At 41.2% G+C, this 22026-nt stretch overlaps 1 protein-coding gene and 1 non-coding gene across 2 annotated transcripts in view; both read right to left on the bottom strand.

Moving 5' to 3' along the window:
* Positions 1 to 6177, bottom strand: part of phyhiplb (phytanoyl-CoA 2-hydroxylase interacting protein-like b) — a 38046-nt gene extending 31869 nt beyond the window's left edge. Inside the window, exon 1 of the mRNA XM_014204983.2 lies at positions 5892 to 6177. Within this exon, the coding sequence (XP_014060458.1) occupies positions 5892 to 5997 (106 nt within the window). The 5' untranslated portion in view covers positions 5998 to 6177. The remainder of the gene's footprint in view (positions 1 to 5891) is intronic.
* Positions 6178 to 12788: 6611 nt separating this feature from the next.
* Positions 12789 to 12864, bottom strand: trnav-uac (transfer RNA valine (anticodon UAC)). The gene has a single exon. It is a non-coding gene; the product is annotated as a tRNA-Val (tRNA).
* Positions 12865 to 22026: the final 9162 nt, after the last annotated feature.

Genomic DNA, 22026 nt, shown 5'->3' with positions numbered 1-22026 from the left:
TTTCATTGCATTGTTAAGAGCTAGTAACAAACATTTTGCTGCATCCACTATAACATCTGCAAAACTGTGTAAGCGAGCAATAAACTTTGATTCTATCAAATCAAATGTTATTGGTCACATATACATATTTAGCAGATGTTAATGCAGGTGTAGCGCAATGTTTGAGTTCTTATCTCCAACAGTGCAGTAGAATCTAACAGTTCACAACAATACACAAATCTAAAAGTAAAAGAATGGAATAAAGAAATATATAAATATTAGGACGAACAACGTCGGAGTGTCATTGATTAAAATACAGTAGAATAGAATAAAGTATATACATATGAGATGAGTAAAGCAGAAATAACACACAAAGAAAACGAAATACTGCAAAGTTGCTTAGTAGCTAGAAGCAGAGCTGTCATGTCTGTCTGCACCATCTTGCCAACATTGTAACTAAACTGAACTGGTAACCACTGGACATAGACGTGATACATGTATATTGAGATTAGTCCTGGTTGGCACACATTTGAAGTGTGGCTGAATTTCTTATACAGTTTTTAAATAGGATGTCTGTCTTAAACACTAAAATTGTAATGGGTCCTTCAAATGTTGTCAGTTCCAGTCATTTTATTTCTCTATGCAGTTCCCAGAGCTATTCTTGAGACAGAGGGGAAAGGCTCAGTCACATGTGCCTTCTCAATGCTGAAAACCACCACCACTTCATACACATCACAATGCTAAAATATTGATGGGCCTCTGACAAAGACATTTTCTATTTTTAGACAGGTTTGTGACACTGAAATTAACATTAAATTAGCAATTTTATAAATACATTGGAAAAAATCCAATACATTTCCAAGAGAACTAAATGTATAGTATTCCTAGACAGCAAACAATTCCTTAAAGGGCACAGTCCCTACATTTCGACAAGCCTAGCAGCGTAAAAAGTAAAACACAGAGAACATTAATTTGTCACATGCGCCGAATACAACAGGTGTAAACCTTAACCAACAATACAGTTCTAAGAAAATACAAAAAAATACCTAAAAATTAAAAAAGTAACAGATAACAAAAACAAATAATTAAAGAGCAACAATAAATAACAATAGCGGGGCTATATACAGGTGGTACCGGTACAGAGTCAATGTGCGGGGGCACCGGTGTCGAGGTAGTTGAGGTAATTATGTAGGGTTATTAAAGTGGCTATACATAGATGATAACAGAGATTAGCAGCAGCATAGAATGTGTGTGTGTGTGGGGGGGGGGTGCAAATAGTCTGGGTAGCCATTTGATTAGCTGTTCAGGAGTCTTATGGCTTGTTTAGAAGCCTCTTGGACCTAGACTTGGCGCTCCGGTACCGCTTGCCGTGCGGTAGCAGAGTGACCCGTCTGACTAGGGTGGCTGGAGTCTTTGACAACTTTTAGGGCCTTCCTCTGACACCTACATGTGAAGTTGAGGTAAACTGTCTGTGGTGTTAGTGAGAATGCATTTTCAGGAGATAATCCTGTCCTACACTTGATTTATTCTAAAAACGTGGTTTAAACTGATTTCATGTTTAGATGGGCTGTCCAGTAGGCATGGTTTTATTATTATCATGATGTTGGACCTATCATCAATGACACTGGATCAGATATATTGCAATCTACATACAAATAGGAGTGCTCAACCCCAAAACACACACAGATGGTCATAGGCTACATCAAGCATCATCAAAGCTAGTGAACAAATCAGCCTGTCTTGGGAAAGGAGCTTCATACTCAACATACAATTATAATGTTTGGTAAAGAATGCAGGCGCTTTTTATAACCCTGTCATTTCATTTCCCCTCAGGATCTGTAAAGTAATGACAGAGATTGTTGTGCTGTTGTACTACAAACAGTGGGCAGCTCAAGCACACTTATCCCTTATTTACCCAGTATTGACTGACAAATTGGAGAGTGCTTGTTTGCTGCAAAGGGGCCAATACAAGCCCAGTAAACCCACAGTACAAAGCACAGAGCTGGCACCAACAGCACATCCATAAGAAAGTTCAGCCTATACCATTACTAAAATTAGAGTTTTAAAATCAGGCCAGAGTTGTAAGGGGATATAAAGAGCATCCCACTACATTAAATTATGGCCAGCCGCCCCAGGAAATGAGAAATAGAACCAGGGGTACAATTGGTGCACTGTGTTGGCAGGGTCTAACTGCCCTGCTTGTGTGGCCTAATGAAGACCACCATTGACTGGTTAGGACCTAGACAACAGCCCCTATGTACAAATCAAAAGACACATTATCAAGCTCAGTTTAAGCATTCACTTTCAACATCTTTCTAAATGCACATCTGTAATATTTCTGTGACTAGGCCGTAGATTATAGTTTGTTGATTATTGTCTTGCAATAAAATGTCCAGTGCATTTGGAAAGTATTCAGACCCCTTGACTTTTTCCACATTTTGCTACGTTACAGACTTATTCTAAAATTGATTAAATAATTTTTTTCTTCTTCAATTTACAGACAATACCCCATAATGACAAAGCAAAAACAGGTTTTTAGAAATGTTTGCTAATTTATTACAAATAAAAAACTGAAATATCACATTTACATAAGTATTCAGACCCTGTACTCATTCATTTGTTGAAGCACCTTTACCACAGGTGGACTTAAATACTCTCAAATACTCTCCTGAAAATTGCTGTGCAGAGACGCTCCCCATCCAACCTGACAGAGCTTGAGAGGATCTGCAGCGTCATACCCAAGAAGACTTAATGCTGTAATTGCTTCGTAATGACAATTACATTTACATTTAAGTCATTTAGCAGACGCTCTTATCCAGAGCGACTTACAAATTGGTGCATTCACCTTATGATATCCAGTGGAACAACCACTTTACAATTACACCATTGAGTGTTCTTTTCATTATGTACATGTGATATTTTAGCGATTACAGCATCTAGTCTTCCTAGGAATGACGCTACATGCTTGGCACACCTGTATTTGGGGAGTTTTTCCCATTCTTCTCTGCAGATCCTCTCAAGCTCTGTCAGGTTGGATGGGGAGCGTCGCTCCACAGCTATTTTTATGTCTCTCCAGAGATGCTCGATTAGGTTCAAGTCCCGGCTCTGGCTGGGCCACTCAAGGACATTCGGAGACTTGCCCCGAAGCTATTGCTGTGCTGTCTTGGCTGTGTGTTTAGGGTTGCTGTCCTGTTGGAAGGGGAACCTTCACCCAAGTCTGAGGTCCTGAGCACTCTGGAGCAGGTTTCCATCAAGGATCTCCATGTACTTTGCTCCATTCATCTTTGCCTCGATCCTGACTAGTCTCCCAGTCCCTGCCACTGAAAAACATCCCCACTGCATGATGCTGCCACCACCATGCTTCACCGTAGGGATGGTGCCAGGTTTCCTCCAGATGTGATGCTTGACATTCAGGCCAAAGAGTTCAATCTTTGTTTCATCAGACCAGAGAATCTTGTTTCTCATTGTCTGAGAGTCATTAGGTTCCTTTTGGCAAACTCCAAGCAGGCTGTCATGTGCCTTTTACTGAGGAGTGGCTTCCGTCTGGGCACTCTACAATAAAGGCCTGATTGTAGGAGTTCTGCAGAGATTGTTGTCCTTCTGGAAGTTTCTCCCATCTACACAGTGGAACTCTAGAGCTCTGTCAGAGTGACCATCGGGTTCTTGGTCACCTTCCTGACCAAGGCTCTTCTCCCCCGATTGCTCAGTTTGGCCGAGCGACCAGCTCTAGGAAGAGCTTTGGTGGTTCCAAACATCTTCTATTTAGGAATGGAGGCCACTGTGTTCTTGGGGACCTTCAACGCTGCAGACATTTTTTGGTACCCTTCCCCAGATCTGTGCCTTCACACAATCCTGTCTCTGAGCTCTACGGACAATTCCTTCGACCTCATGGCTTGGTTTTTGCTCCGACATGCACTGTCAACTGTAGGACCTTATATAGACACGTGTGTGCCTTTCCATATCATGTCCAAGGAATTGAATTTACCACAGGTGGAATCCAATCAAGTTGTAGAAACATCTCAAGGATGATCAATGGAAACAGGATGCACCTGAGCTCAATTTCGAATCTAATAGGAAAGGGTCTGAATACCTATGTAAATAAGCTATTTCTGTTTTTAATTTTTTTTTATAAATTTGCAAAAATGTCTAAAAACCTGTTTTCGCTTTGTCATTATGGGGTATTGTGTGTAGATTGCTGAGGATTTTTTTTTATTTAAATCAATTTTAGAATAAGGCTGTAACGCAACAAAATGTGAAAAAAGTCAAGGGGTCTGAATACTTTCCAAAAGCACTGTAATGCAATAAAGCACTGAGTATGTGTCATCAGCGTATTATGTAACAAATGAATTTGTCCATGTTCTCTCACTCTATTGTAAAATTATCTGAGTAATTAGAGTGAAGGGTGTGGATGCTCCATCTTTAGCTTTGTTTATACCTGGCACATCTTTGGTCCTGATTTTGTCCACATTCTGATTATGCCCACATTTTCAGATATGCATCTACACCTGGTATTAAAATGTGTCTCTTATCCATCGACTGTTTCCACATTGTGACCAGATTTCCTGGTCCCTCCCTGTATGCAAATTATTTCATCGATATTCTTTCAAAATAATATTCATTTATTTATTTTAAGCCACTTATTGATGTCATAAGTCAATGGTACCACCTGTCAATGATTTTAGAAGATGGATAGTGATGATTTAAATATTTTCACTGTCCAGAGCCATCTACAATTGTGAGATAACCAGACACAATGTTTGCCTGACTACCTCCAGAGGGGGCAAGTAGATCTGATCACAATCTGATCACAATGTGTCTTTTGAACATCCACACCTGTCTACAAATGTGGGCACAATTAGGACAAAGGACACATGTTAACACCAGGTATAAACGGGGCTTCTGTCTGCAGATGGGTGCAGCCATCTTTGAGCCCAGTCCCCCAGTGATGATGACTTGCTATTTTTTCATTCTGATCAGCCAACATAGGCTATACATCGAAAGAGTAGCCTAGACTGGGGCTAGCAACAGCTGGTCTCCATTTGCATGTATTTCTCAAAACTATCTTAATGTTGCAAATGTTTTAATAGGCCTAATATCGAAATGTAAACTTCAACAAAACCTTTTAATGATCAAGACCATAATGTTTTAACCATTGTACAGTGATTCCTCTGTTGCATACCAAAAGAGTTATATTTTCAAAATGAAGCTGAATTCTCAAAGATAGTAGCTTTTCTTAGTCAGAGCATGTTAAATAATGCAGTTCAAATCTATCTTTGTATCGGCTTGTGGATGTGGTTTCTGACTTAAAACAGCTGTAACTGTAGGCTACTTCAATATATAGTATATATGTGTAATGTCAAGCTTTGTTCAGAGCTGCACCAGGCATGAATTACGTTAGTGTTCCCTATTCATTGAAACCTGTGCAAAAGCGATCCATCGGCTGCTGTCCACTTCCATGGTTCTGAAATGGTCAAACCCCATTTTCCTGAAATGCCATCATGTGGAATTTATGCCCGTTTCATAGTGAAAACCCTAAATGCATATGATGCATATATAAGATAGGTTATGTGAGGAAAATGCATTGATGCCCTCAGCTATTCCGCGCACGCAGCAGCGCACCAGTCGCCGTCCAAATCGGATTAACTGTAAACCTGCCGTATTATTACATTTTCATCATAAAATAAGGGACAAACAGAAACCCTAGCCACTATTTGGACCCTTATTCAGTCATTCTGGCACCACTATATATGGCTAGTAGAGCCCACTAGCGTGGCTGTAATCTTTCATTAACTGATGGAAGGGAATATTCTAACGCACACAAAATGAAATTGGTGGAGTGGATGGGGGTGATCCATGGAATTTCAACGCCTGGGCTACATGACAATCCAAAATGCAGCTTATTGTGCGCTTACCCTCTCGCTCGCATAACTGTATACCGTCCAAGCTGAGGTTCTTTATCATGCCCTCACACGGACTCATCGGGCTGGTTAAGTTGTGTCCCAATCTTGGAACCTCCATTTCTACAACAGAGCCGGATGCCTCTCCTGGTATCGGTGGAATTTCGCTCGTTTTGCCGCAGGACTTGGTCCCTTCACATTCGATCAAGAAAGAGAGAGATAGAGTTACCGGTTCCCAGCCCCTTCGCTCCCTCGCAGCATCTCTCTCCAGCGTGGTGGGGCTGAAGGCGCGTCAGCAAATCGTCACGAGCGCATAGCACACTGCCGATTTGACGCTGCAACGTGAGAGGCATACATACTGCGAAGATATGCCAGTCCTTATAATGTATTGTCTATATTACACTTTTCTACTCAATAGGTCCCAGGCGCGCGCTATCGTCCATGTAAGCCACAAGTGTTTCCCCTATTCTGCCGCAGGACAGTGGAACATGAATACCGGAGATTGAGCAACAATTTATGTAGCCCAACTACAGTACCCCTTCCACCCCCACCGGTTTAACAAAATGTTAACCTATATACACATTGTTTATTTTGCGTTTCGTTTCTGCTAACGTCATCCAAACAAGATGGTCCATAGGCCTATTGCCTTATTTAGAGATCTCTGCGCGTCTCGCGCTCTCCACAGGAGCGCAGGTGCAAGTGGCCCACGAATTAATGAAGCGGGAACGACCCATCTCACCTTTCATAACAAGAAGAATAATGTATTTTAAACAGCTGTGGCTTATCTCTGCCACAATCCTTTAGCCATGGGCCTTTTCTTGAGTCTAACAGTGACACAGAAAGTCAATTCACATGCGGGATTTCACAGATGGCTTCATTCTAAATGTATGAAAGACTACAAACTATAAATGTATTTATCCATGAAATTGCCTTGAGATGATTAATACTGACCTCCCAGTTAGTCCTCTGTCTCTCTGTCTGTCTCTCTGTCTGTCTGTCTGTCGCAGTTATCTCTCCCCACACCCAGTCAATCACTCCGCCACAATGACAGGATCGTCCAAACATGAGGGTCAAACCAAACCCACAGACAAAACAATGAATGACCATTCCTTTTATGTCAAATATTTATTCAGTGCTGAAGCAAAACGAAATATGCTATTGGCAATACGATTAAAATGGAACAATATGATAATATTTAATTCCAATAGAAAACGGGATGCCCTCCCACTGGGCACAGACTTCAGTTCAATGTCTAATTTTGATTTACATTTGGTTGAGTTGTCAACTAATCTTGAATTCAACTTGAAATCATCAAATGTCATCATGTCATTGGTTTTAGGTTAAAAGTTAATGAAAAAAAAGTGGAAATGGCTTAATGTTGATTACTTTTTGCAAATCTAATCATTTTCCCACATTGATTCAACGAAACCACGACGATTCAACCAGCTTCAGTCGACATTAGCGCAACATTGGAGTGACGAGGTGTTACTCTACATTTCACCATTGTTTTGAGCGTCTCAGGGTATTTGGACAAATATGTGTGTTATCTTTTCAGCAGGCCGACACTCTGTCTGCGACTGCACCAAAAGGACTACCGAGTCATCATGCTGAGAAGGCAGAGGCAGTTACTAACTGCTGCGTATATGTGATTTAATACACTTGGAAATAGGAAATCCCTAAGCCCGCCTGTATAGACACACGCAGGCACGAACAAAAGGACGCGCAAGTGCTTGTAAACACGCGCGCGCACACACACACACACACACAACATGACAAATGCAAATTCCTGCAGCATATTCAATGTCAACTAAGAATGTGTTGCTGTTCATATTAGGCTACGTGTCTTTATCAGTGTGCTACTTCATTTTGGTCCAATACAGGGCAAATAGGAAGACGCCTCCATACAGATATGGTACTGGTGCTCCCTGTATATAGCTTCATCCTCTTGTGTTATTATTTTTTTGTCTTAAAAAAAACTGCATAGTTGGGAAAGGGTGAATTGAACATCCTTAAGACATTAATCACCTTGGCATTTCAAATGCAGCACACTAATGAGATTCTAACACTAAAATTGTATTTGTCAATGGCGCTGAATACATCTCCGTCTTGTCGTTTGTCGTTATCCGACTGGCCGGTGTTGCCCGGAGTTCATTCGCCAGGGGAGCCATCTCCTGCCTCTCGTCCCCCATCTGAAAGCGGAGTCAAATGAGCACAGCAAGAGGAGCATGGAAATCAACAATGGTCGCATGTCACGAGCTGTGGAAGCAGTGGCGGAACTAGAGTTTTATACATTGGGTGGCCAGGGGGTGGCCAAGGCTACTTCAGGGGGTCCATAGACCATGACAGAAAATGAGTGTGCAACCCTAACCTGGCATCTAAGGAGCATGAATGAATCCCATGATTGCTGATTAGAGGTAGAAGTGATAATTCACTTAACCCAGAGTTCTTCAATGTGGCAAATAGTGTGGTACAAAAGGGTTACTTCACTAGAATTCTTTAACATACTACTGCAGCTCAATTTCTTTCTCTCTCTCTCTTGCACACACACACACACACACGCACACACACACACACACACACACACACACACACACACACACACACACACACACACACACACACACACACACACACACACACACACACACACACACACACACACACACACACACACACACACACACACACACACACACACACACACACAGCACTGTACTCACATACTGGAGAGACTTGGGTCACTCTGTTTTCATGAATATATAATCTGGGTGAACAACCTAAATATTTTCAGAAAATAAAGCTCAAGCACCAAGAAGATAAGATAGCATTTGTGTGTTACATAAGTTGCATAGGTTATTTACAAATAATTAAATTAAAAAAAAAAAAAAAAACTGCAATTTGTCATACCAGGTATCAAGCAGAAATGGACTTGAAAAACCAAACATTTTTTTGGTGCCCATAAATATTACAAACTTACAGTATCATATTTATGCTCATATATACACTACTGTTCAAAAGTTTGGGGTCACTTAGAAATGTCCTTGTTTTTGAAAGAATAGCCCATTTTTTGTCCATTAAAATATCATCAAATTGACCAAAAATACAATGTAGACATTGTTAATGTTGTAAATGACTATTGTAGCTGGAAACGGCTGATTTTTTTAATGGAATATCTACATAGGCGTACAGAGGCCCATTATCAGCAACCATCATTCCCATGTTCCAATGACAAGTTGTGTTAGCTAATCTAAGTTGATCATTTTAAAATGCTAATTGATCATTAGAAAACCATTTTGCAATTATGTTAGCACAGCTGAAAACTGTTGTGCTGATTAAAGAAGCAATAAAACTGTCCTTCTTTAGACTAGTTGAGTATCTAGAGCATCAGCATTTGTGGGTTCGATTACAGGCTCAAAATGGCTAGAAACAAATAACCTTCTTCTGAAACTTATCAGTCTATTCTTGTTCTGAGAAATGAAGGCTATTCCATGCGAGAAATTGCCAAGAAACTGAAGATCTCGTACAACGCTGTGTACTACTCCCTTCACAGAACAGCGCAAACTGTCTCTAACTAGAATAGAAAGAGGAGTGGAAGGCCCCAGTGCACAACTGAGCAAGAAGACAAGTACATTAGATTGTCTAGTTTGAGAAACAGACGCTTCACAAGTTCTCAACTGGCAGCTTCATTAAATAGTACCCGCAAACAGCAGTCTTAACGTCGACAATGAAGAGGTGACTCCGGATGCTGATGCTCCTGATGCTCCTGACTGACTAGCCTCAGGTAGGGAGCTGCTCTGGGGCCCGGTGGTGATGCAAGGGCTGGGGTCTGTTTGCACCTGATCTGCCTGTTTGTGCTTCTTTAAAAATAAGTCTGATATCTTTCCCTTTCTTTTCATATTTAATTGACCCTATGCAAAAATAAGACAGTCTATGGTTACATCGAAGCATCCAATTACCCACATTTTAGTCCAATCTCAATCTTAATTACAAATCCCCATTATCATAAGTGTACCTTAAAATCAAACCAGCCTAAGTTACTAGTTAGATCATGGCTAGCCCTACTCTGCAGTAAGTAACTTTGCTAGTTATAATTTCTTACACCTTTATGATAGCAAACAGGCTATCTGCAAATTGTGGTAATCTTTAGAGTAACGTTAACAGATTGATAATAACAATTGTTCGTTTTGAGTTCAAGTATGAAAATCTAACTGACTTAATGGATTTCAAGTTACTGAATGTTAACTTGCTGAACACTGACAGCTGTAGCCTACTAGTTACCCCACATTAGCTAAACATTCGTATACTGTAACTTACGACACTGCACTGTATATGCGTGTATTACTAGCACAGATGTAAACATAATGTTAGGCTAAATTGGGAACCGATCTCTCTTATCTGATTAACTGTGTGTTAATGGAGCCTAAGGTCTAACTTTAACTTACACAGCGACTCTACTTTCGTAAATGTTGTTCAGGAATCCTAAACCCGATGCTAAACCTTAAAACTTACTTCAAATATGACGCTTTCGCTGATTGTGAAAAGAGCTTGTGGAGCTGTGGAAACACTCTCTTCTTCTTCTGTATGTTCTTCTTATTCTTCTTCTTCTGTATCTCACAACCAACGTTAATATTCTCTCTACCTTGTCCTCGATTTGAAAACATGAAAATAAATGATTCTTTCAACAAGAGGTGAAATGAGATGTCAAACAGAATCAAACTGCCAGTAGCGAATAATATTTTGGGGTGGCACCCGGGGTGGCCAATCAGATGTCAGGGGTGTCCAGTGCCACCCCGGACACCCCTCTGGCTCCGCTCCTGCATGGAAGCTGAAGACAGCAGCCTGCTGCAAAGCAGCCTACTCTCCCAACGAGAGGCCCGGAGCGGATACAAACAACAAATAGTTTTGCCACCCTGGATCCTGATCTTCCTGCACCTTCGTTGCTGTGGCTACTCCTACGACTTCCCCTACGATTTCAAACTTGACGTCTGTAACCTTCCGTCCCTGCTCTGGATCGAGAGGGGCTTCTCCATCTATCGGAGGCCTGCACCATCCTGTGGGAGTGGGCGGATTCCATCGTCCTTCTCGCCAGCCGTGATTTTGGGCAGCTCCATGGTAAGAAATGTGACTGTTCCTGGTGCAAATACAATGTCCTATCCCGGAGCTTGAGTAAATTACATCACTAAGCTGCTCCCAAATGTATACTACACCAGGACATGGACATCAATTCTATCGTAGTCCATGTGGGTTTTAATGACATCATGAAGGGCAGCTCTGAACAGTTGAAACTGGATTTAAAAGAGTTGATTGACTCTCTGCGAGACACTAATAAAATACCCATTATATCTGGCCCTGCGCCCTCTCTGAATCGTGACATTGAACACTTTAGCAGTATTCTTTCTCTTCACAACTGGCAATGGGATTATTGCATCTCAATGGGTGTAACTTTTGTTGACAATTTCAATTCCTTTTGGAGGATGGGATCCACCCAAGACATTTGGGTGCCTAGATCCTTTAACATCATTATAAGGCTTCGTTGAGACGATGAGTTATCAATTGCCCAGCTCAGTTAATCCCTACCATTGTGTCGCTGAGTCATCATAATGCTTTAGCAAATGTACATTATACCAGGGGTATTGATAGACACAATGTAAGTAACCTAATGTATGTCCCTCTAACTGCCCTGACAATGCTGCCTATTGTATGCAGCAATCATGTGTCTATGAACCAGATGTATGCTATTAGCACTGAGGCAGTGTGCCCTAGTAGGAAGTCCACTGTGTGCAGCTCACCCTGCACTAACATAAATAACATGAGAATATCTACTTCTGCTAAGCTTCCCAGTAAAGCAATGAAAACAAGCAAGCATCCCTGAAAAGTGCTCAAAATAGCCCACGTTTTCATATGTAGCTTAAGAAACAGGGTTCATGAAATGAATAACTTGCTAGTAACAGATGACATTCATATTCTATCTCTGAAATTCACTTAGACAATACATTTGATGATACAGTGGTGACAATACAAGGTTATAACATTTACAGAAAATACAGAAATGCCAGTGGTGGAGGTGTGCTGTTTATATTCAGAACCACATTCCTGTAAAGATTAGAGAGGATCTCATGTTAAATACTGTTGAAGTACTATGGCTACATATTCATCTGCTCCACCTAAAGCCCCTTCTTGTGGGAAGCTGCTACAGACCACAAAGTGCTACCCGTCAGTATCTGGATAACATGTGTGAAATGCTTGATAATATATGTGATATCAACAGAGCGGTATATTTTCTGGGTGATTTAAATATTGACTGGCTTTTTATCAAGCTGCCCACTCAAGAAAAAGCTTCAAACTGTAACCAGTGCCTGCAACCTGGTTCAGGTTATCTGTCAACCTACCAGAGTAGTTACAAACAGCACAGGAATGAAATCATCAACATGTATTGATCACATCTTTACTAATACTGCAGAAATGTGCTTGAAAGCAGTATCCTGATCTATCAGATGTAGTGATCACAGTATAGTAGCCATATCTAGGAAAACCAAAGTTCCAAAGGCTGGGCCTAATATAGTTTATAAGAGGTCATACAGTAAGTTTTGTAGTGATTATTATGTTGCTGAAGTAAATAATATGTGTTGGTCTGTGGTGTGTAATGAGGAGCAAACAGACGATGAACTTGACACATTTATGAAATTGCTTATCCCAGTTACTAATAAGCATGCACCCATGTGGATTGATGAGGAATTGACAAATTGTATGGTTGAGAGGGATGAGGCAAAAGGAATGGCAAATAAGTCTGGCTGGACAACCGATTGGCAAACATACTGCAAATTGAGAAATTATTTACACCATTTAGCAGATGCTCTGGATGACTTACAGTAGTGAATGCATACATTTCATACATTTTTTTTCCCCCCGTACTGGTCCCCCGTGGGAATCGAACCCACAACCCTGGTGTTGTAAACACCATGCTCTACCAACTGAGCCACACGGGACCTGTGTGTGAATAAACAATTATGTGAATAAACAATACAAAGAAGAAGAAACTACACTATGAAACAAAGATAAATGACATGAAGAATGATAATAAAAAGCTTTGGAGCACCTTCAATGAAATTTTGGTAAAAAATGCAAACTCAGCTCCATCATTCATTGAATCAGATGGCTCATTCATTACAAAACTGACTGATATTGCCAACTATTTAAATAATTTTTTCATTGGCAAGATTAGCAAACTTAGGCATGACATGCCAGCAACAAATGCTGACACTACACATCCAAGTATATCTGACCAAATTATGAAAGACAAGAATTGTCATTTTGAATTCCGTAAAGTGAGTGTGGAAGAGGTGAAAAAAATGATTGTTGTCTATCAACAATGACAAGCCACCGGGGTCTGACAACTTGGATGGAAAATTACTGAGGATAATAGCGGATGATATTGCCACTCCTATTTGCCATATCTTCAATTTAAGCCTACTAGAAAGTGTGTGCCCTCCGGCCTGGAAGAAAAAGTCATTCCGCTCCCTAAGAATAGTAAAGCCCCCTTCAGTGGCTAAAATAGCCGACCAATCATCCTGTCACCAACCCTTAGTAAAGTTGTTGACATTTTTTTATTTGACCAGATACAATGCTATTTTACAGTTAACAAATTGATGATAGACTTTCAGCACTCTTTTAGGGAAGGACATTCAACAAGCACAACACTTACGCAAATGACTGATGATTGGCTGAGAGAAATTGATGCTAAAAATATTGTGGGGGATGTTTGTTAGACTTTAGTGCGGCTTTTGACATTATCGATAATAGTCTGCTGCTGGAAAAACGTATCTGTTATGGCTTTACATCCCCTGCTATATTGTGGATAAAGAGTTACCTGTCTAACAGAACACATAGGGTGTTCTTTAATCCAGGTAGAATAAGGAATTCCCCAATGCAGCTGTCTAGACCCCTTACTTTTTTCGATCTTTACTAACGACATGCCACTAGCTTTGGGTAAAGTTAGTCCTAAATATTTAAAAAATGAAAACCCTAAACTTCAACTAAATCTTGTAATAAATTAATGTGGAAATTTAGCAAGTTGGAGTGACTAAACTGCTTGGAGTAACCCTGGATTGTAAACTGTCATGGTCAAAACATATTGATACAACAGTAGCTAAGATGGGGAGAAGTCAGTCTATAATAAAGCACTGCTCTACCTAAACAGCACTATCAACAAGGCAGGTCCTACAGGCTCTAGTTTTGTCGCACCTGGACTACTGTTCAGTCGTGTGGTCAGGTGCCACAAAGAGGGACTTAGGATAGGGCAGCACAGCTGGCCCTTGAATGTACACAGGGAGCAAACATTACATGTTAATCTCTCCTTGATAAAGTAGAGGAGAGATTGACTTCATCACTACTTCTGTTTGTGAGAGATATTGACATGTTGAAAGCACCGAGCTGTCTGTTTATACGACTAGTACACAGCTCAGACACCCATGCAATCCCCACAAGACATGCCACAAGAGGTCTCTTCATAGTCCCCAAGTCCAGGACAGACTATGAGAGTACTACATAGAGCCATGACTACATGGAACTCTATTCCACATCAGGTAACTGATGCAAGCAGTAGAATCCAATTTAAAAAACAGATAAAATATACCTTATGGAACAGCAGGGACTGTGAAGCAACACAAACATAGGCACAGACACATGCAAACACACACATGATAACATACGTACACATACACATGGATTTTATGTTGTACATATGAGGTAGTGGAGTATGGGCCTGACAGCACACACTTACTGTGTTGTGAATTCTGTAATGAATGTCATGTTTTTAAAATGGTATAGCTGCCTTGGCAGCAGCGAATGGGAATCCATAATGAATACAAATACAATATTCTATTCAGCCGCATGTGACAAATAACATTTTATTTGATTTTGAGTTAGAATCTGATCAGTGTGCTCTGTTTGGAATGCCATGGTGATTAAGGTCATATAGCAGCACCGTATATGATGAGTGTGTGTGTATGTGTGTGTACGTACAGTATGTAGTGTATGTTTGTTTGTGTGTGTGGGTTCGTGTGAGTGTCAGTGTAGTGAGTGTGTGGATAGAGTCGTGTGAGTATGCATAGGGTCAGTGCAAAATGGGGTCAATGCAGATAGTCTGTGTAACCATTCGATAACAAATTCCGCAGTCTTATGGCTTGGGGATAGAAGCTGTCTTGGAGCCTGTTGGTCCCGAAGACCCGATGCCCCGGTAACGCTTGCCGGACACTAGCAGGGAGAACACTCTATGGCTTGGGTGGCTGAAGTCTTTGGCAATTTTTTGGGCCTTCCTCTTACATCTCCTGTTGTAGAGGTCCTGGATGGCAGGGAGCTCGGCCTCAGTGATGTACTGGGCCGTCCGGACCACCCTCTGTAACGCTTTGCGGTCGAGGGCGGTGCAGTTGCCATACCAAGGCCAGTGCTCACTTTCAGTAGTGAGATTTCCTGGCCAAAAATATATCTCACAAAAATTGAAGGTCAATATGTTTATTGCTTTCTCTAAAGCTATTTGTATGACAAAAGATACCAGAGCAATAATACTCTCAAACCAAGCTATTAAACCAAATATAACCAAATACACACAGTATGTTTTATAAAGTCTGGAAACTGTTACAGTATAATGTAAAATGTAGACCTACCACAATAGCCTCTGGATTGTAGACAACATGAGTCGTTTCTGTGTATGTTTGCACACAGTGTTATATCAGGCCAGTGTTGGAGAGACAGACTTGGTAATGACCCTCTGTCGTGTTATTACAGTGCTTTGATTAACAGAGAAAACAGATTAAGACAGCATCTGTTTTGGATGGTCTGTTTACAGTCCAATTTAATGTAATTAACTGAAAGGTAATCCATATACAGTCATCACACAGCCATTATAACCTCTATAACCTCTACAACCTCTATAACCTCGACTAGCTAACTAACAGGAATATAAATTATAACATGATTATTACCTCTATCATTTTCCTCACTTACAATTTGAGTATTATCTCTGTGCTTATCTGGTTCTAGGGAGGAGGAAGATAAGGATAACTGATTCTGTATCCCTTCTCCCCCTCCCATGCTCAACCCTAGGGGGAGTCACCCTGCATTAGCATCAGAGCCCGCCTTGGGAGGGGATGTCGCTGCGCCTTCCGCACTGATCTGTGGCCATACCAGTCCATTTCTCTACTTCCCCTCTCTTCTCATTGCAAAGGCTCTTACTAAATGCACACATGCGGCCCATTTGTGTGTGTGTGTGTGTGTGTGTGTGTGTGTGTGTGTGTGATGTCTTCATACTGTATTGGCAGTTTCCTCATATTGCTCACTCTGTTGCACTTAGATCACAGAGCCCACGTGAGACCAAGGTGAGAGATTGAAGGAGAGAGAGGAGAAAAACACACAGGGGGAAAAGGGAGTGATTTGACAAGCCAAAATAAAATTAAAATAAATTTACTACAGATTGAAGGGTGTATGTGTGCGTGTTGGCTTTAGGCAGCCTGACATGGGTAGTTTAATGGGGGAGTGTGACCTTTATAGACCAGTGTTGGTATGTGTATTCAATGTGTATCTAAACATGTATGTGTCTATGGACTCCTTTAGTTGCCATCTAATCTACAACTCTCATCTTGGTCTCATCTGGACCAGAGAGCTAATTTGGCCTTTCACAGCCACTGTGGAGATTGGCAGAAACCCAGTAGCAGTCCTCTTATAGGGCTTAACACTTATCTTACTAATGACTGCCCCCCTGGGGTGAACACTGGACATGCAATGGTGTCACAGTCGTCATGGGCCGCTGAAATCTCTGACTTCCGACTTCAGCGCGTTCAAGACAACTAGGAACTTTGGGAAAAACTAGCTCCGACTAGGATTTTTTTTTTGTACGGTTATCCAACTCGTGATTTCAAGCCACGAACTCAAGCCTCTTTCTAGAGCTCCGACTTTCCGACCTTAAGATCACAGACGTCATGATTTGACCCCGCTGTTTTTCAGAGATCCCAGTTGTTTTGAAATTACATTACAGTTTACCAACACAGTTCATCTCACAGTTCAACTTTTACGCTGCTGCTACTCTTTGTTTATCATATATGCATAGTCACTTTAACTATACATTCATGTACATACTACCTCAATTGGGCCGGCCAACCAGTGCTCCCGCATATTGGCTAACCGGGCTATCTGCATTGTGTCCCGCCACCCACCACCCGCCAACCCCTCTTTTACACTACTGCTACTCTCTGTTCATCATATATGCATAGTCACTTTAACCATATCTACATGTACATACTACCTCAATCAGCCTGACTAACCGGTGTCTGTATGTAGCCTCGCTACTTTTATAGCCCCGCTACTGTATATAGCCTGTCTTTTTACTGTTGTTTTATTTCTTTACTTACCTATTGTTCACCTAATACCTTTTTTGCACTATTGGTAAGTAAGCATTTCACTGTAAGACTACACCTGTTGTATTCGGCGCACGTGACAAATACACTTTGATTTGAATTGGTAATGTGTTTGAGTGTGTGCATGTCTCAGTGAGTGAAATGGAGCTTGCCTTTGATTTGCATTGAACTCGGTCTTTGCTGTTGTTAGATTAATGGCCATGCACAAAGTGAGAGTTACCAGAGCCTGCTCACCAAGACTTGTTCGTTCCATCCAAGTGATGAGTGGAAATCTAATAATTATAATAGATAAATAAGCATAAAAAGACAGTTGCAAGGAAGATTCCATGCTGTTATCACTTAAGTGCTTTGATCACATGAGTGTACAGTATGAGTCATTCACTACCTTGGTGGATGTAATCATGTTCAAGTTCAAGTTTGTTTATTCATCATATACACGATATACAGGAAACTGCCAAAATAAAGGAAACACTTGAGTAAATGAGGGATACAAAGTATATTGAAAGCAGGTGCTTCCCAACAGGTGTGGTTCCTGACTTAATTAAGCAATTAACATCCCATTACACTGCAAAGAAAATCTAGTGGATTCGTCTAATCGTTATTTTGTAACTGATTTCACAGCCTTTTTGTGTTAACTCAACTTTTCAGTCAAAGTTTTACCTGAACGTAACAATTTTAGTTCGCCCAAACTCCAACTTGAGAAAACAATTTGGTTAGGAACACCCACACAAAGTGCTTTTAACAATGTTTTAAACATACATATTTGATACACATTGACATTGTGCATGTATACAGTAATTATTATTCAACTAACTGGGATTTGAACAACCTCTTCGTTCACGGCATTCCGATCTCCCTGCTATGGCACCATGTCTGTGTAAATTATGAGTTAATCTGACTATTCTCTCATCATTCATTTAATTTACTTATTTACTTGTTTTGGGTATTTCCGTTTTAATGTTACTTTACTAACTGTGAGATGAACTGTGTTGGTAAACTGTAATGTAATTTCAAAACAACTGGGATCTCTGAAAAACAGCGGGGTCAAATCATGACGTCTGTGATCTTAAGGTCGGAAAGTCGGAGCTCTAGAAAGAGCATCTGATCCCGTTAGCGGGATCAAAATCCAGCGAAAAATCATATCGCCAATTAGCATTAAAAAATTAGCATAATTTTTTACAAAAATAAAAAATATATATATTTTTTTTTTTTATAGATACACACAATGCAAATAGTCCGGGTAGCCATTTGATTACCTGTTCAGGAGTCTTATGGCTTGGGGGTAAAAACTGTTGAGAAGCCTTTTTGTCCTAGACTTGGCACTCTGGTACCGCTTGCCATGCGGTAGTAGAGAGAACAGTCTATGACTGGGGTGGCTGGAGTCTTTGACAATTGTTAGAGCCTTCCTCTGACACCGCCTGGTGTAGAGGTCCTGGATGGCAGGCAGCTTAGCCCCAGTGATGTACTGGGCTGTACGCACTACCCTCTGTAGTGCCTTGCGGTCAGAGACCGAGCAATTGCCGTACCAGGCAGTGATGTAACCAGTCAGGATGATCTCGATGTTGCAGCTGTAGAACCTTTTGAGGATCTCAGGACCCATGCCAAATCTTTTAGTTTCCTGAGGGGGAATAGGCTTTGTCGTGCCCTCTTCATGACTGTCTTGGTGTGTTTGGACCATTCTAGTTTGTTGTTGATGTGGACACCAAGGAACTTGAAGCTCTCAACCTGCTCCACTACAGCCACGTCGATGAGAATGGGGGCATGCTCGGTCCTCCTTTTCCTGTAGTCCACAATCATCTCCTTAGTCTTGGTTACTTTGAGGGATAGGTTGTTATTCTGGTACCACTTGGCCAGGTCTCTGACCTCCTCCCTATAGGCTGTCTCGTCGTTGTCGGTGATCAGGCCTACCACTGTTGTGTCGTCTGCAAACTTAATGATGGTGTTGGAGTCGTGCCTGGCCATGCAGTCGTGGGTGAACAGGGAGTACAGGAGGGGACTGAGCACGCACCCCTGTGGAGCTCCAGTGTTGAGGATCAGCGTGGCAGATGTGTTGCTACCTACCCTCACCACCTGGGGGCAGCCCGTCAGGAAGTCCAGGATCCAGTTGCAGAGGGAGGTGTTTAGTTCCAGGATCCTTAGCTTAGTGATGAGCTTTGAGGGTACTATGGTGTTGAACGCTGAGTTGTAGTCAATGAATATCATGACGTGCAGGTACGCGTAATGATGGTGACAGGTGTGCGCCATAACGAGCAGCCTGGTGACCTAGAGGCCGAAGAGGGAGCACATGTGACAGCTGCTAACGATTCAAAATGTAACGAGTACTTTTGGGTGTCAGGGAAAATGTATGGAGTAAGAAGTACATTATTTTTGTTAGGAATGTAGGGAAGTAAAAGTAGTAAAGTAAAGTACAGATACTCAAAGAAATTACTTAAGTAGTAATTTAAAGTACTTCAACGTATGGGTTGGGATTATGGTTAATTGTTTAGCTACATGTCTAAACAAATGACTCAATTTCGCCAGATGATTACATGACCTATCAAGTTAGCCAGGTGTGTCTGGGGGTGATTACGGCCATCTATTGTATTTCATGAACATGTGTACATGTCTAGACAACAGTGACCCATCCACTTAGCTAGATGTGGCTGGGGGTGGTTATAGCATTTCTTTCACATGACCCATCAATTGTGACACATGTGTCTGGCTTAGCGTCATCTAATTATTATAAAATACAAAACATGTTTTTATTAAGAAATTCGTATTTACATTGACGGCCTATCCCGGCCAAACCTGGAAAACGCTGGGCCAATTGTGCGCCGCCCTATGGGACTCCCAATCACAGGCGGATGTGATACAGCCTGGATTCAAACAAGGGACTGTAATGATGCCTCTTGCACTGAGATGTAGTGCCACTCGGCGCTCTCGGGAGCCAAGAACACTGGGTGTCCTTTGGGTGGTGGACCATTCTTGGTACACACGGCAAACTGTTGCGCGTGAAAAACCCAGTAGTGTTGCAGTTCTTGACACAAACCTATGTGCCTGGCACCTACTACCATACCCCGTTCAAAGGCACTTCAATCTTTTGTCTTGCCCATTCACCCTCTGAATGGCACACATACACTTAAAAATCCACCCGTTCATCTACACTGATTTAAGTGGATTTAACAAGTGACATCCATAAGGGATCAAAGCTTTCACCTGCATTCTCCAGGTCAGTCTATATCATGGAAAGAGCAGGTGTTCATAATGTTTTGTTCACTCAGTGTATACAATATTTTTAGTGTAATTACCTGCACCAAAGTCATACCAGGATATGGGCCAAGGACTAGATAAAGTATATTTTGACATTTAGTTTTGCCTTACTGCAGGTTACTACTTTCCCCACTTTTAGTCTTGAAAGTGTTGTTTTTTTACTACACTATCTTACTCACTCTGTTTAGCACATGACCTCACATGTAAATCCTTAAAGAGATGGATGGGGCTAAGGCTTGAGAGGGTGTGAATGATGCTGAATAGGTGTAGAATAAAAAAAAACATGAAAATGTATGGACTCAGTACTGTAAGTTGCACTGGATAAGTGCATCTGTCAAGTGACTAAAATGTAAATGTAGACAAAGAAGAGCTCTCCAGTAGGTGTACCAAAACATTGAAGGTCCTTTTTCTGAAAAGTGGGTTTACAAGTTTATCAACTTTAAAAGCAGAATTACTTTCCCAACTGCAGTGTATGATGTACCATTTTATAGCTCTGAGTCTCTACTTTTATTCAATGTAAAAAACACAATTTCAAATTTTGCAAAATAAGTCTGAATCGAGGTGGTCGGTCACAATTGAACACTTACAGTTAAAGTCGGAAGTTTACATACACTTAGGTTAGAGTCACTAAAACTAGTTTTTCAACCACTCCACAAATTTCTTGTTAATTAACAAACTATAGTTTTGGCAAGTCGGTTAGGACATCTAATTTGTGCATGACACAAGTCATTTTCCAACAATTGTTTACAGACAGATTATTTAACTTAATCACAATTCCAGTGGGTCAGAAGTGTACATACACTAAGTTGACTGTGCCTTTAAACAGATTGGAAAATTCCAGAAAATGATGTCATGGCTTTCGAATCTTCTGATAGGCTAATTGACATGATTTGAGTCAATTGGAGGTGTACCTGTGGATGTATTTCAAGGCCTACCTTCAAACTCAGTGCCTCTTTGCTTGACATCATGGGAAAATCTAAAGAAATCAGCCAAGACCTCAGGAAAAACATTGTAGACGTCCAAAAGTCTGGTTCATCCTTGGGAGCAATTTCCAAATGCCTGAAGCTACCACATTCATCTGTACAAACAATAGTACGCAAGTATAAACACCATGGGACCACGCAGCCGTCATACCACTCAGGAAGGAGACGCGTTCTGTCTCCTAGAGATGAACGTACCTTGGTGCGAAAAGTGCAAATCAATCCCAGAACAACAGCAAAGGACCTTGTGAAGATGCTGGAGGAAACGGGTACAAAAGTATCTATATCCACAGTAAAACAAGTTCTATATCGACATAACCTGATAGGCCGCTCAGCAAGGAAGAAGCCACTGCTTCAAAACCGTCATAAAGAAGCCAGACTACGGTTTGCAACTACACATGAGGACAAAGATCATACTTTTTGGAGAAATGTCCTCTGGTCTGATGAAACAAAAATATAACTGTTTGGCCATAATGACCATCGTTATGTTTGGAGGAAAAAGGGGGAGGAGGC

This window comes from Salmo salar, chromosome ssa01 (genome assembly GCF_905237065.1).
Source record: "Salmo salar chromosome ssa01, Ssal_v3.1, whole genome shotgun sequence".
Classification (NCBI taxonomy): domain Eukaryota; kingdom Metazoa; phylum Chordata; class Actinopteri; order Salmoniformes; family Salmonidae; genus Salmo; species Salmo salar.
This window is presented reverse-complemented; position numbering and strand designations above follow the sequence as displayed.